Source organism: Callithrix jacchus, chromosome 4 (genome assembly GCF_049354715.1).
Source record: "Callithrix jacchus isolate 240 chromosome 4, calJac240_pri, whole genome shotgun sequence".
Taxonomy (NCBI): domain Eukaryota; kingdom Metazoa; phylum Chordata; class Mammalia; order Primates; family Cebidae; genus Callithrix; species Callithrix jacchus.
In genome coordinates this window covers 87,747,302-87,761,037 of record NC_133505.1, presented here as the reverse complement: position 1 = coordinate 87,761,037, position 13,736 = coordinate 87,747,302, and the positions used below count along the sequence as shown (strand labels likewise).

Here is a 13,736-nt window from a genome sequence, read left to right as displayed (position 1 = left end):
TACAACCCCTGCCTCCCAGGTTCAGTGATTTTTCTGCCTCAGCCTCCTGAGTATCTGGGACTACAGGTGCCTGCCACCACGTGAGGTTAGTATTTTTTTGTATTATCGGTAGAGACAATTTTCACCGTATTGGCCAGGCTGGTCTTGAACTCCTGACTTCTTGATCTGCCTGCCTCAGCCGCCCAAAGTGCTCGGATTACAGCCATGAGCCACCACATCTGGCCCCAATTACTCTTTTATTCACACATTCTCAGTTTCACTTATCCTTCCAGTTTGTTTGCTCTTTGAGATTTGGAAGTGGGATTTGGCAGAAAAGAAAAGATTTATTTGGAGCACTATATAGTTTGCATTTAACTAGTGAGCAACCTAAGTAAGGGCACGTTCTGTATTTTTACTTCTACCCTGAATACTGCGTTGCAGGTAACAGTGATAATTCCATTCTAGGACTTTATTTATCTTCTAAAATAAAAATGAAGATTTATATCATGAACTTAGCTGTGATTTTTTTCCAGTTTAATGGGCATCACCCTAATCACTAGTGTGATTTTGTGTCTATGAAATACGAAGTATTGAAAGTTAGTGTTCCTGTACAAACAGTAATATCACATTTGCTACATTTAGAACCTTTGTATGTATGGATTAATAATATCTTACATTTGATATAGTTATATATATTATTTTTATGGAAACTAAGTAGATATGGCAGGTGGTATTTTTACTCATTGGGCAGTTAAACTTTAGCTGCTAAGGAAACAAGGAACAGCCTGGGCTGAGTGGCTCATGCCTGTAATCCTGGCACTTAGCGGGGCCAAAGTAGGAGGATTACTTGAGCCCAGGAGGTCAAGACCAGCCTGGGCAACATAGTGAGACCTTGTCTCAACAATTAAAAAAAAAGCCAGGGACAAATAACAAATATTTTTATTGCTTGCATTGAGACAGATTTAGATTTTTTATTTCTGGAATTATCTAATAACATATTAATAGAATCATTTAAAGAAGAGTGTTGGCATATTCTAAATATTATAGTTAAATTAGTTCTTATATTTGTTTTAAAATATAAAAAGTGTAAAAACTAATTTTTATTTTAGATCCTGCAGATGTTTATACTTGGGGCGATAATACAAATTTTACCCTGGGTCATGGAAGTCAGAATAGCAAACATCATCCAGAGTTGGTGGATCTGTTCTCCAGGAGTGGGATTTATATCAAGCAGGTATTTTGAAGTACAGTCTGCATACTTTTAGATTAGAAAGAACTTCTGTATTTGATTATTCAGCTTTTCATGTGGATTACATAACTTTGTTTAAGGTACAATAACATATTTTAATGAAGAAATCAATCAATAGAACTTTGCTAATTTTATTTTAGTTAGCCTTAATTATATTTAGACTGTGTAAAATACCCTAAAATATGAGATATTTGTGCAATTAGTGTTAGAAATTAGAAAATGCTGTACCATATAGTTTAAGAAGGTAGACCTCTTGATTTTCTAGCTTTTCTGTTTAACAAACATTATAATTCTTTAAGTTGTTTTTCAAGTGAATTTGTTGTTGAAGCTCAGTGTTATCTTTGATAAGTGAACCAGAGTTCTTTTTTTATTTTGGTGGCAGTAAAACATAAAATAATTTCAATTTAGAAACAACACCCTTCTTGCATTTTTTTATAACGAAATAACATTTTTAGGTTCCAAGCTATTTATTGTAAAAAGAATATATTTAATCTGAAGTGAAGTTGGATAACAGCAGTCTGGAAAGGCTGTAGAATTTTTAACTGAGGGTTTGGTAAACTGCCAGTCATTCTATTTAATTATTTATATTCACACTGACAATAAATAATTAAATGTCTAAGTCTCGGTTCTCAGATTGGATAATAGATAGAACTAAAATTTCATCACTTATGGAGATAGATAAGCATTTTTTTGAAACTGTGGGATTCAAAAAGTTATCTGTAAGTGCTTTAGGCATGAGTGCTGCTTTTTATGAACCTGAGTTCTTAAATGTAAGTACTTGTAAAATTTTAATTGGGATTATTGTAAAGATTTGGTCTGTGATCTTATTTCCTTACAATGCATGGTATCTTCTACTTCCCTAGATTCCACTACTGTTGACAAATCTTTCTGTATAACATCGTGTATACGTGTATATGTATGTACATGTATCTCTAGCCCCAGTTTTTCTCTTGAGCTTTATTTCAGTTGTACTGTGGATATTTTTTCAAAATATTTAAATTTAGAATTTCTGAAGTATTTTTTGCCACTCCTAAACTACTCTATTCAGTTTTTAATGCTATAAATTTCAGGTTCTAAATCCCGAAGATGCTACCTCAGAGCATGTCTATTTAGTTCTCTGTCTCATGAACCTAGGTGCCATGTCCTTTTCAAGTTCTTTTTTTGGACAGTGACAACAGTGTCCTAATTTGACTCCTTGGCTCCATTCATTTCCAACCCCCGGTAATATTCTTCTCCAGAATTACTGTCTTTAAAAAGAGCTAATTATGTCTTTATCTTCTAAGTCACCTTTGGATAAAGTCCAAACTCTGCGGCTTGGAATGTGAGAACTTTTTCAAGTCTTCCTAAATTACCATGTCAGCTTATATTTCCTACAACTTCGTAGTTGTATTCTTTCTACCTTTTGAAGTTGATAAAGCTTCTTTGACCTAGAATATGAGCTTGTTTTTATCACTGTAGTACTGGCTTTTCCCAGCTTTCACTTATTATTCATATATATCATACATAATTTATATTCTGAGATTGAATTATTGGACAGTTTTTAGAGCTACTTTGACAACATATTCTTAGTTTGCCCAGGACAGTTCTGGTTTATGATTATTTTCCTAGTGTAATTGTTAGTATCCCCTTTCATTCTAAAAAGTGTTTGCATGATAAATTACATGACCACCATGTTTAGGGCTCCATAGAGGAGTGTCTTTTAAACTAAATGTCACAACCTTATGCATCACAACCAGCAATTGAATAAAAAAGGAAATAGAATTCTTAAACTCTAGAGAATATTAAGTTTTGAGAGAATAGGAATAGAAGCCCAATAGAAGTTCCTGGAAGGAACTTCGGGTAGTGAAAGGACTTGTGATGGGCAAGAACCAAGCTTGGTGTCCCAGTCTGTAGTGGGTGTGAGAGGGGTGAGCAAGATGGTGAGAAATCAGAGCAGGGGTAGCAAGTATACAAGCTGCTCATACCTAGTCTGGAGCTTTTTGCAGACATACTAGTCAGAATTTTTTTTTTTATTCCTGAGCTTCAGCAGGTCCTCAGACTCCTCCTTAAAATGGTGATTCAACCAATAGTAGCCACTAATGATTGATTGGAATCGTGGCACAAGAAAGACACCTGTTTTTCCTTTTCTGAGGTGGTACGTGATATACCCTTATTTCATGAGCTGTTATGGAGCAGGGATTTTAAAGACAAGAGTGAAGGAATCATAATGGCATTAGGAAACCACAGGGTGATTGAAATGTCTGATCCTAAGATACATGTAGTTTGGAATATATCAGCATATTCCACTTACCAGGGTTGTGAGTGAACTAGTGTACTCAAAGAGAAAGCCACATTTCAGGGAAGACAAGGCAGTGGGAGTATTTTGTGAAGGTATTAAGGATCTAAGGGATTTTATTTACCACAGAATGAGGGTGAAGCAAGCACCATGGATAGGTTTGAGAGGAAGGAAATCGGTATAAATTTCAGTCAGGGAAGAGAAAGCAAGTATGGGAATATTAACTGAGTACCAGTTATATAGAGAGCCCCATTAGTTATTGAAAAGGGGCCAATTCTGTTTTATATAGTACCAGATGAGTTAACTACCCCAAGACAGAGATTATTAATGTTAGTATTACATATTCCAGATAATTAATAATTCCATGCTCAGTTCCTGTTTAAAAATTCAGGGGTTTTAAAGTTGGAGGACTTAAAACTGTCTAGTATTGCTAGGATCGTTTAATAGTAGAAGTCAGCAATTGTAGAATGGCTTTCTAATATTGAATATAAAATTGAGCGAAATGTGTCTGATTTCATGAAATGAATTTCACTGAAAAATTGTAAATTTAAAAATACAAATTTGGGGTTTATTTTTAAACTTTTTAGGTATTTGTGGTACAGCTAAGTGAGATAATAATCTTTTCATTACTTTTTTTGATAGCTATATTGTGCTTACAAAATTCTGAGTGGTCTAGGATGTGTGTAAATATTTAGAGCTTGTTTAGCTTACAATTTTTTTGTTTTCCAAAGGACCTTGACTTTCTGGAAATGATTTTAGGATTTCTTTATTTCTTACTTGTGTTTTTATATTCTATGTTAGAAATATTTGCAGATGATGTAAGAAATATAAATGCAAACAATTTTTAAAAATGAGAAGATTTAAAAAATGCCATTAAGGTAAAGTGAGTATAATGAATATCGGAGCTTGGAAAATGGCAATATGTGGCCTGGGATTAGATATGTTAAAATAAATAAATAAATAAATAAATAAATAAATGTATATTTTAAACTGCTGATAGCTTCCTGTTACTGTGTTCTGCTGATGTAGTTCAACTGTTTCAGTGTTTTTGTCTTCTGGAGTATGTGCATAGTAAGTCTGTGTATCGGGGCGAGGGAGGGTACTGGGATTGAGGCAGATAGGGAGAAAGGAAGTGGGAAAGAGAAAAACTTGGAAATAAATATAAATGTATCATATTAAAGATACATTGATAAAACTAGAGATAAAGAAAAGGACATACTGCCCCCACCCTATGTATAAATGGCATTATTGTTTTTTAAAAATATTCTGAAGATGTTTCTACTATTTTTGTTAATACCATATGGTAGTCTTTATGCTGCCTGTTGCACTCTCCTCATTTCTTGCTGTTTGGTATTTCATGAAATTGAAAAACAACTGGCTACTAATTTTTGTAATTGAAGATTTAAAATTATATTTTCCTTTGGCTAATCTCTTCAGTAGGTAACACATGCTTAATTCTTTCTTTGTTCTTTTTTTATGTCAGTGTTTTTAGATATAATTTTAAGACACATATATATAGATATATATTTTCTTTTATTACAGAAAACTTAAAACGTGGAAATTGAAGTCTTATGAATTCCCCTGTATACATTATCCAGTTTAAAAATTAGCAACATTCTATTTCTTTTTTATAAAATAAAGGATATTTTATTCAGAGGAGTTTAACAATATTCTCTTATTTTCTCTTAGGTGGTGCTTTGTAAATTTCACTCCGTGTTTCTGTCTCAGAAAGGGCAGGTTTATACCTGTGGTCATGGTCCTGGAGGGCGATTAGGACATGGAGATGAACAGACATGCTTGGTAATTGAAATGTCATTACACTGTTTAGGTAACTTTAGAAAAATAGTTACCATAAGCTCAAATGTTGATAACCTAGTTCAGTACCTATCAGAAAATTGGTTCATTAGGTTATTTTAAGATTTTTTTTTGTGGGGACTTTAGGTATACTTATCTATTAAATGGTGCTTTAAAAAGCAGGGAAAGCTACAATGATAATAGCTTCCATTTTTGAGGGTTTATTTTGAGGATTCAGTTAACTACATTTTTTTTCAATTGTAAGCAAGGAATTATACACCAATTGATAATAGATTTAAAATAATCTGTTTCTTGGTATATCATGTTCAAATTAAGGATTTATACACAATGCAGAAGTATCAAAGAAAAATAATACTTTGCTTATAGCAAATACTGAGTCTGGAAGGTATATAAAGTAAGCTTTAAAATGTTTCCAGAGTTGAAATAAAAGAAGGCATACTAGTCCGGGCCTGTGGCTCACACCTGTAATCCTAGCACTTTGGGAGGCCGAGGCGAGTGGATCACCTGAGGTTGGGAGTTTGAGACCAGCCTGACCAACATGGAGAAACCCCGTCTCTGGTAAAAATACAAAATTAGCTGGGTGTGGTGGCGCATGCCTGTAAATCCCAGATACTCGGGAGGCTGAGGCAGGAGAATCGCTTGAACCCTGGAGGCAGAGGTTGCGGTGAGCAGAGATTGTGCCACTGGACTCCAGCCTGGGCAACAAGAGTGAAACTCCATCTCAAAAACAAAAAAAAAAAAAAAAAAAAAGGAAAGCAGGCAGACTAATTGTAAAATGCTTTTCCTGAAGTAGTTCTGGTTTATGTTTTTAACTTCTCATTAAGATTTCTGTGGCCTTAAAATTGAGCCAGTATTTGCATTGTATGGTCACAAAGTTGATATTTATGCTTCTGAAACTTAGTGCTAATTAGAAGAAATCTATTTCATTACCTCTCAGAAAATTGGTTCACTAGGTTATTTTAAGTTTTTTTCTTTTTTTTGTGGGGACTTCTGGTATACTTATCTATTAAATTGTACTTTAAAAAGGTGGGATAATAGCTTCCATTTTTGAGGGTTTATTTTGTTCCAGGCATTGTTTATGCTTTTCATACATAATTTCTACATTAACTTAAGCCTCACAACAGCCCTGTGAGGCACAGGTATTATTTACATTTAATGCAGGACGATGGTACTAGTAATAGCAATCATGTTTTCAGATAAGGAAAATGAGGTATATAGAGGTTAAAAAATTTGGTTGAGATCAAATAGGTAGTAAGTGACAGCAATAAGATTTGAACCCAGGATAGATAAATGACTCCAAAGGAATCTGGTATTATATGTTTGGCTACTCCGTGAAGGGAAGCATTGATTCTGTGTTTTTGTTTTTTTCAATATACCAGTGAATACTTTGATGAGCTGCCTTTATTCATACCAAACAAATTTGTACTTGTTATATGGTGAGGGCTCAAAAATCATTTGTTGAATTGAATTATTTCACTGAAATGTTTTACTGGGCTTTTCTATTTTGTTCATAAACTTGCAACCATATCCTTTTAAACTCATCTTCTCTATGCTGAAATGTAGAATTTACCTATGATAGATATAACTATGTATCAGTCATGTCATTTTGGATGTAGTATCATCAAATTCTATTTGCATATCTCTATAAATGGTTAATGCAGTGTACTAAAGTTAATTTTATTTTGTAGGTCCCTCGATTTGTGGAAGGGCTGAGTGGTCATAATTGTTCCCAAGTGGCAGCTGCTAAGGATCATACTGTTGTATTAACTGAAGATGGATGTGTTTATACATTTGGCCTAAATATTTTTCATCAATTAGGAATTATTCCTCCTCCTTCCAGTTGTAATGTACCTAGACAGGTAAACTTGACTCTTAAATAATAAAGGCTTTACATTTGCAATAAAACCTGTATGGACAAAAAAAAAAACGTAAGTTATCGACAGAGCAACTTATTTCTGTTATTTAACTTTATCTTCAATGGTATATATTGTCTTTATTATTTATTGTTATTATTATTTTTTTGAGGCAGAGTCCTATTCTGTCACCCAGGCTGGAGTGCAGTGGTGTGATCTCGGCTGACTGCAACCGCTGCCTCTTGGTTTCTCTTGCCTTAGCCACCCGAATAGCTGAATAGCTGGAATTACAGGTGCACACCCCCGTTCCCAGCTAGTTTTTTTTTATATTTTTAGTACAGACACGGTTTCACCATGTTGGCCAGGCTGATCTCAAACTTCCGACCTCAGGTGATCCTCCTGCCTTGGCCTCCCAAAGTGCTGGGATAACAGGCGTGAGCCACTGTGCCCAGCCTGTTATCTTTATTTTTAACAGGAGAAATTAAGCATAGTAAATATTAGCATTTGTTTGGAGTAAGAAAGAAAGCACTTGGGAAATTCAGCACTTGGGAGATTAGCCACCAACTGTCTCTTTTGAGGATTTATAAGCAAAGGGAGGTCCAGATATTTTGGGTTTGAAACTTAAAACACTTTTTAGGCCATCCTTAAGAAAAAATCTGAAATTTATCCATGCAAAATGGGCTCATGCAAGTGAGGAACCCAGAGTCTTAAGTTTTATTTACATCATTAAATCTGCCCCTGCACAGGTAACACATGTGACAAGTTGATATGAGGGGACATGGGTCCAAAAACCGGTGTTCTTTATTCTACTTCCTTACTCTCATGTGTACAGCCTTCTCCAGAAGGTACACAGTGGTGCATAGGACAATCTCATGCCCAAAAGTCATCTAGCCCAAAATGTCAATAATGCCACTGTTTAGAGACCATGGAAATATCAAATTTAAAAGCACTGTGTTTTCTATTAAGAATGAAACTGGCTGTTTTGCATACTACTTGTTAGAAAAAAATATAGCTAAAAGTTAAAAAATTTGATTTTTGTACTGAAATATTTGCTATTAAATTAGAAAATTTCTGTTAAATTAGAAAATAGACATGGTATAAAAATTAGTTAAAACTGCTGACTGATAAGGCTGCATTACAATGTTTTGTGTTCTGAGAAGGGTTCAGTTCTTAGTATAAGTGCTGAGCTCTATTAGTGACAACTTCCATTTGCACTTGAGGGGGCATGAACAGCAACTATACCGTATATTTGCTTGTCTGCTGGATCTTTGAAAAATTGTACTAGATCATAGACATATAGTAAATTGCAGTTTTGTCTTTGAATAGATACAGGCAAAATATCTGAAAGGAAGGACAATCATTGGTGTTGCAGCAGGCAGGTTTCATACAGTCCTGTGGACTAGAGAAGCTGTTTACACTATGGGACTAAATGGTGGACAACTGGGTAAGAAATCCTTGATGATAATATCTGGAAATTAAATTGGACTCTTAAAAATGTTTCCTTTCTAATTTTTATCAGTTAGAATGGGATTATGAATGATTTTTTTGTTTGTTTGTTTGTTTGAGACACTCTGTCATCCCAGCTGGAATTCAGTGGTGCAATCATGGCTCACTGAAGCCTTGACCTCCTGAGCTCAAATGATCCTCTCGTGTCAGTGCCCCGAGAAGCTGGGACCACAGGTGCCTACCACCATGCTGGGCTATTTTTTTTGGTGATGGGGTTTCACCATGTGGCACAGGCGTGTCTTAAGCTCCTGGTCTCAAGTAATCTGCCCACCTCTGCCTCCTAAAGTGCTGGGATTACAGGCATGAGCCACTACCCTTGGCCAAATTGGACTCTTAAAAGAGCTATTTTGTGATTTGCTCATTTGTATAATTTTAGGTTATTTACTAGATCCCAATGGAGAAAAGTGTGTAACTGCTCCTCGTCAGGTCTCTGCCCTTCACCATAAGGACATCGCTGTGTCTTTGGTTGCTGCAAGTGACGGAGCCACTGTCTGTGTTACCACAAGGGGAGATGTTTACTTACTTGCAGACTATCAGTGCAAGAAGATGGCTTCTAAGTATGTATATTTCTGTGAAAGAAACATAACTTTAATAATAATTCAGCTGTTACAGCAAATATCTAAGTGTCAGCTTTATGCTGTGTTCTATAAATGTCAAATGGAAAAAATTGAATGAGGAGAAACATCAGGAATTTTTGTCTTTGTCTTTTGGCATGGATCCAGTGAATATATATAAAATTTCTGTGTAAAGCAGTATTTCTGAATTATGTTTAATATATAGTTAAATAGGAGCCAAATATATATATTTTTAATGCTTTAGGTGTACATAAATAGATTAATCATAATTCTTGATTTGTGACCACTCATCATTGGTTCCTGTATAGACTTTTTTATAATATACATTTATTTATCTTTAAAAGTAATCATATATCATGAACCTCTAGCCAGGCTCAATGTTTATAATTGATAAGTATATATATATATATATATATATATATATATATATATATATTTTTTTTTTTTTTTTTTTTTTTGAGATGGAGTTTCACTCTTGTTACCCAGGCTGGAGTGCAATGGCGCAATCTCGGCTCACCACAACCCTCTGCCTCCTGGATTCAGGCAATTCTCCTGCCTCAGCCTCCCGAGTAGCTGGGATTACAGGCACGCGCCACCATGCCCAGCTAATTTTTTGTATTTTTAGTAGAGACGGGGTTTCACCATGTTGACCAGGAGGGTCTCGATCTCTCGACCTCATGATCTACCCGCCTCGGCCTCCCAAAGTGCTGGGATTACAGGCTTGAGCCACAGCGCCCGGCCGATAAGTATATATTTTTTTAAAAAGCATGTTATACATGCAGTAAACTAGCAGTTAGCTGACTAGTCAAGTCAAAGCAGAGAATCATAATTTTTTTTTTAAATTGAGACAGGTTCTTGCTGTGTTTCCCAGTCTAGGATTGAACTTCTGGGTTCAGGCATCCCTCCTGCCTCAGCCTCCCAAAGTGCTGGGATTATAGGTGTGAGTCAATGCACCTAACCTCATAAAGTTTTAAGTATGGGTGGGTGCGCCAACTGGAATTCCCTGTCTTTTCATATAAACTATACTCATGGCCGGACGCGGTGGCTCAAGCCTTTAATCCCAGCACTTTGGGAGGCCGAGGCGGGTGGATCTCAAGGTCAAGAGATTGAGACCATCCTGGCCAACTTGGTGAAACCCCGTCTCTACTAAAAATACAAAAAATTAGCTGGGCATGGTGGCGTGTACCTGTAATCTCAGCTACTCAGGAGGCTGAGGCAGGAGAATTGCCTGAACCCAGGAGGCAGAGGTTGCGATGCGCCGAAATCGCGCCATTGCACTCCAGCCTGGGTAACAAGAGCAAAACTCCATCTCACAAAAAACCATACTCATAATGTGTCACCTGTCATTTCATTTTGAGGAGCCAGTACTTAAAAACAATTGTGAAGTAATGTAAGTGCAGATTTCTACATTTTTAATACATTTTGAATCTTTTATAATTGATTGATAGTAGTTTTTTGCTGCTCTTATTTATTGTGTCATTCCAAAGTTTACAACTTTTATAGAAAGGTTTCAGACTAATATTTTACCATTTACATAGTATTTTGCTATGATAAATTCATTATAAATATATGTTATTAGTTTAAATAGATATAAGTACAGAAATAGGTCTTCGTACAAATATAAATGATTCCTGGAAGTGGATAGCTCAACTAGTGGAAGCAATTTTGTGCAGGAGTTCTAGAGAATAGGATAACTCAACTAGTGGAGGGAGTTGTATACAGGAATTCTAGAGAATAGCTGCCTAACTTTTAAAACAATTAGGGACCTAAATTTAAATGCAGCAAAATACTTTTGATAATGTAAAACAGATACAGTCCATGAAGTTATTCATGAGCAGAAAATGTCCATTGTTGTGTAAAAACTTACCTTCTTTGTTTTAGAGATGTTGTCTTGCTCTGTTGCCCAGGCTGGAGTTCAGTGGCATGACCTTCGCTCACTGCAACCTCCACCTCCTAGGTTCAAGTGATTCTCCTGCCCTGGCCTCCTGATTAGCTGGGATTACAGGTGCCTATCACAATGCCCAGCTAATGTTTTTCGTATTTTTAGTAGAGGCGGGGTTTTGCCATGTTGGCCAGGCTGGTCTCAAACTCCTTGCCTTGGCTTCCCAAAGTGTTGGGATTACAGGCGGGAGCCGCTGCACCTGGCCCATACCAGTTACTTAAACTCCAGAGTGAATGTTTGAATTGCAAGTGGAACTTTAGGTATTTAATGTGTGTGTTGGTGTGGGTAAAGGCCTTTGAGAGAAAAAGACTTGCCCTAGAAAGGAACAGCCAACCTTGTAGGGGAAATTATAGAATGGAAGACTAGGGATACCAAAGACCACATCATTTTACTTTACCTTTCACACTAATTGCTTGTAGATTATTGTTTGAATAGTAACTTCTTTGAAGTTTAGGCATGTGTATTTTAGAGAACATATTAATCTAGGATTCTTTTATTTTCATCTAGACAGTTGAACTTGAAAAAAATTCTTGTGTCTGGGGGTCATATGGAATACAAGGTTGATCCTGAACATTTGAAAGAAAATGGGGGTCAGAAAATTTGTATTCTTGCCATGGATGGAGCTGGAAGGGTAAGTATACATTTATGTAAAAGTGTAATCTTACTCTCAATTGATAGCTATAACTATCTGCTATAGCAGACCTGGTAACATGAAAATATATTGCTGTGTTAGTGATGATTCCTGTTGACTTTAATGATTAGTATTGGGTGCCAAAATAGTATGTTTTAGTCGTCCATTATTAATTATGGAGCTGGTGATTTAGAGAAAGTATGACAGACAGCGTTTAATCTAATGTTGCACAATACTGATTTGTTAAACTGTAATCAAAAATTTTATGTATTATGCTTAAAATGAAAAGAGATTTTGCTGTTATTTGGTATGTACATTGAATACTGATAAATGAGGTTGAATTGCATAAATATGAGATATGTGATGTAATTGTAACTTTGTTTTTCTGAGACAGTCTCGCTCTGTTGGCTAGGCTAGAATGCAGTGTCTTGATCTTGGCTCACTGCAACCTCCACCTCCTAGGTTCAGGTGACTCTCATGTCTCAGCCTCCAGAGTAGCTGGGATTACAAGTGTGTATGCCAGCATGCCTGGCTGATTTTTGTATTTTTTGTAGAGTCAGGGTTTCGCCATGTTGGTCAGGCTGGTCTCAAACTCCTGGCCTCAGGTGATCTGTCCGCCTTAGCCCCCCAAAGTATTGTAATTACAGGTGTAAGCCACTGCGCCTGGCCTCATGTAACTATTCTCAGAAAAGTAAAGACAGGGCAGTATGATAAATTTGGTGCATAATTAGAGATTTTTTTTCCAGATTTAGTTGTATACAAATGTATGCATTATAATATATGTACACATTATATAACTATCCACATTATATATAAAAGATTTCTGGATCACTAGTCTGTAAGGAATTTCTTTTTTTTTTTGAGATGGAGTCTCCTTCTGTTACCTAGGCTGGAGTTCGGTGGTGCGATCTCGGCTCACTGCAACCTCTGCCCCCAAGTTCTAGCAATTCTTCTGCCTCAGCCTCCCAAGTAGCTGGGATTACAGGCACCTGCAACCATGCCTGGCAAATTTTTTGTATTTGTATTTTTAGTAGAGACTGGTTTCCTCATGTTGGTCAGGTTGGTCTTGAATTCCCAGCCTCAGGTGATTCACCCATCTCGGCCTTCCAAAGTCCTGGGGTTACAGGCATGAGCCACTGCACCCAGCCATATGTAAGGAATTTCTCATCTCTTAAAGAAAAAGTTCTAATTTTAGTCCCTTATGCAAACTTAACAGTACATTTCTCTAATAAAATTATTAATTTAATTTTTTGTTGTTGTTTGAGACTGAGTTTTGCTCTTGTCGCCCAGGCTAGAGTGCAATGGCGTATCACTGCAACCTCTCTCCCTGGGGTTCAAGCCATTTTCCTGCCTCAGCCTCCTGAGTAGCTAGGATTACAGTCATGGGCCACTACACCCTACTAATTTTGTATTTTTGGTAGAGATGGGGTTTCTCCATGTTGGTCAGGCTGGTCAGGAACTCCAGACCTCAGGTGATCTGCCCACCTCGGCCTCCCAAAGTGCTGAGATTACAGGCATGAGCCACCATGCCTGGCCTTAATTTAAAATATTTTAAAAAATTACTTTCTTAAATAGATTCTTCTATTAGTATGTTAATATATATTATATAAAATACATCTCTAAATTTTTTTTGAAGGGTGGGAGCCATCTCTAATACATTTAGATTTTAAAAATTATCTTTAAAAGTATATATTGGCGGGGCGCAGTGGCTCAAGCCTGTAGTCCCAGCACTTTGGGAGGCTGAGGCGGGTGGATCATGAGGTCAACAGATCGAGACCATCCTGGTCAACATGGTGAAACCCCGTCTCTACTAAAAATACAAAAATTAGCTGGGCATGGTGGTGCGTGCCTGTAATCCCAGCTACTCAGGAGACTGAGGAAGGAGAATTGCCTGAACCCAGGAGGCAGAGG

General features: G+C 36.5%; 1 protein-coding gene across 7 annotated transcripts in view; it reads left to right on the top strand.

Moving 5' to 3' along the window:
• The window catches only part of IBTK (inhibitor of Bruton tyrosine kinase), an 85,563-nt gene that overhangs the window by 18,906 nt on the left and 52,921 nt on the right, over positions 1-13,736 (top strand). For all 7 annotated transcript variants that reach the window (XR_013534858.1, XR_004741900.3, XM_078370720.1 and 4 more), the window contains 6 exons: positions 1,089-1,213; positions 5,193-5,303; positions 7,007-7,177; positions 8,498-8,615; positions 9,054-9,234; positions 11,702-11,825. Coding sequence is in view for 5 of the 7 variants with exons in the window: in XM_078370720.1 (XP_078226846.1) it covers positions 1,089-1,213; positions 5,193-5,303; positions 7,007-7,177; positions 8,498-8,615; positions 9,054-9,234; positions 11,702-11,825 (830 nt within the window). In the remaining 2 variants the exon portion in view is untranslated. The remainder of the gene's footprint in view (positions 1-1,088; positions 1,214-5,192; positions 5,304-7,006; positions 7,178-8,497; positions 8,616-9,053; positions 9,235-11,701; positions 11,826-13,736) is intronic.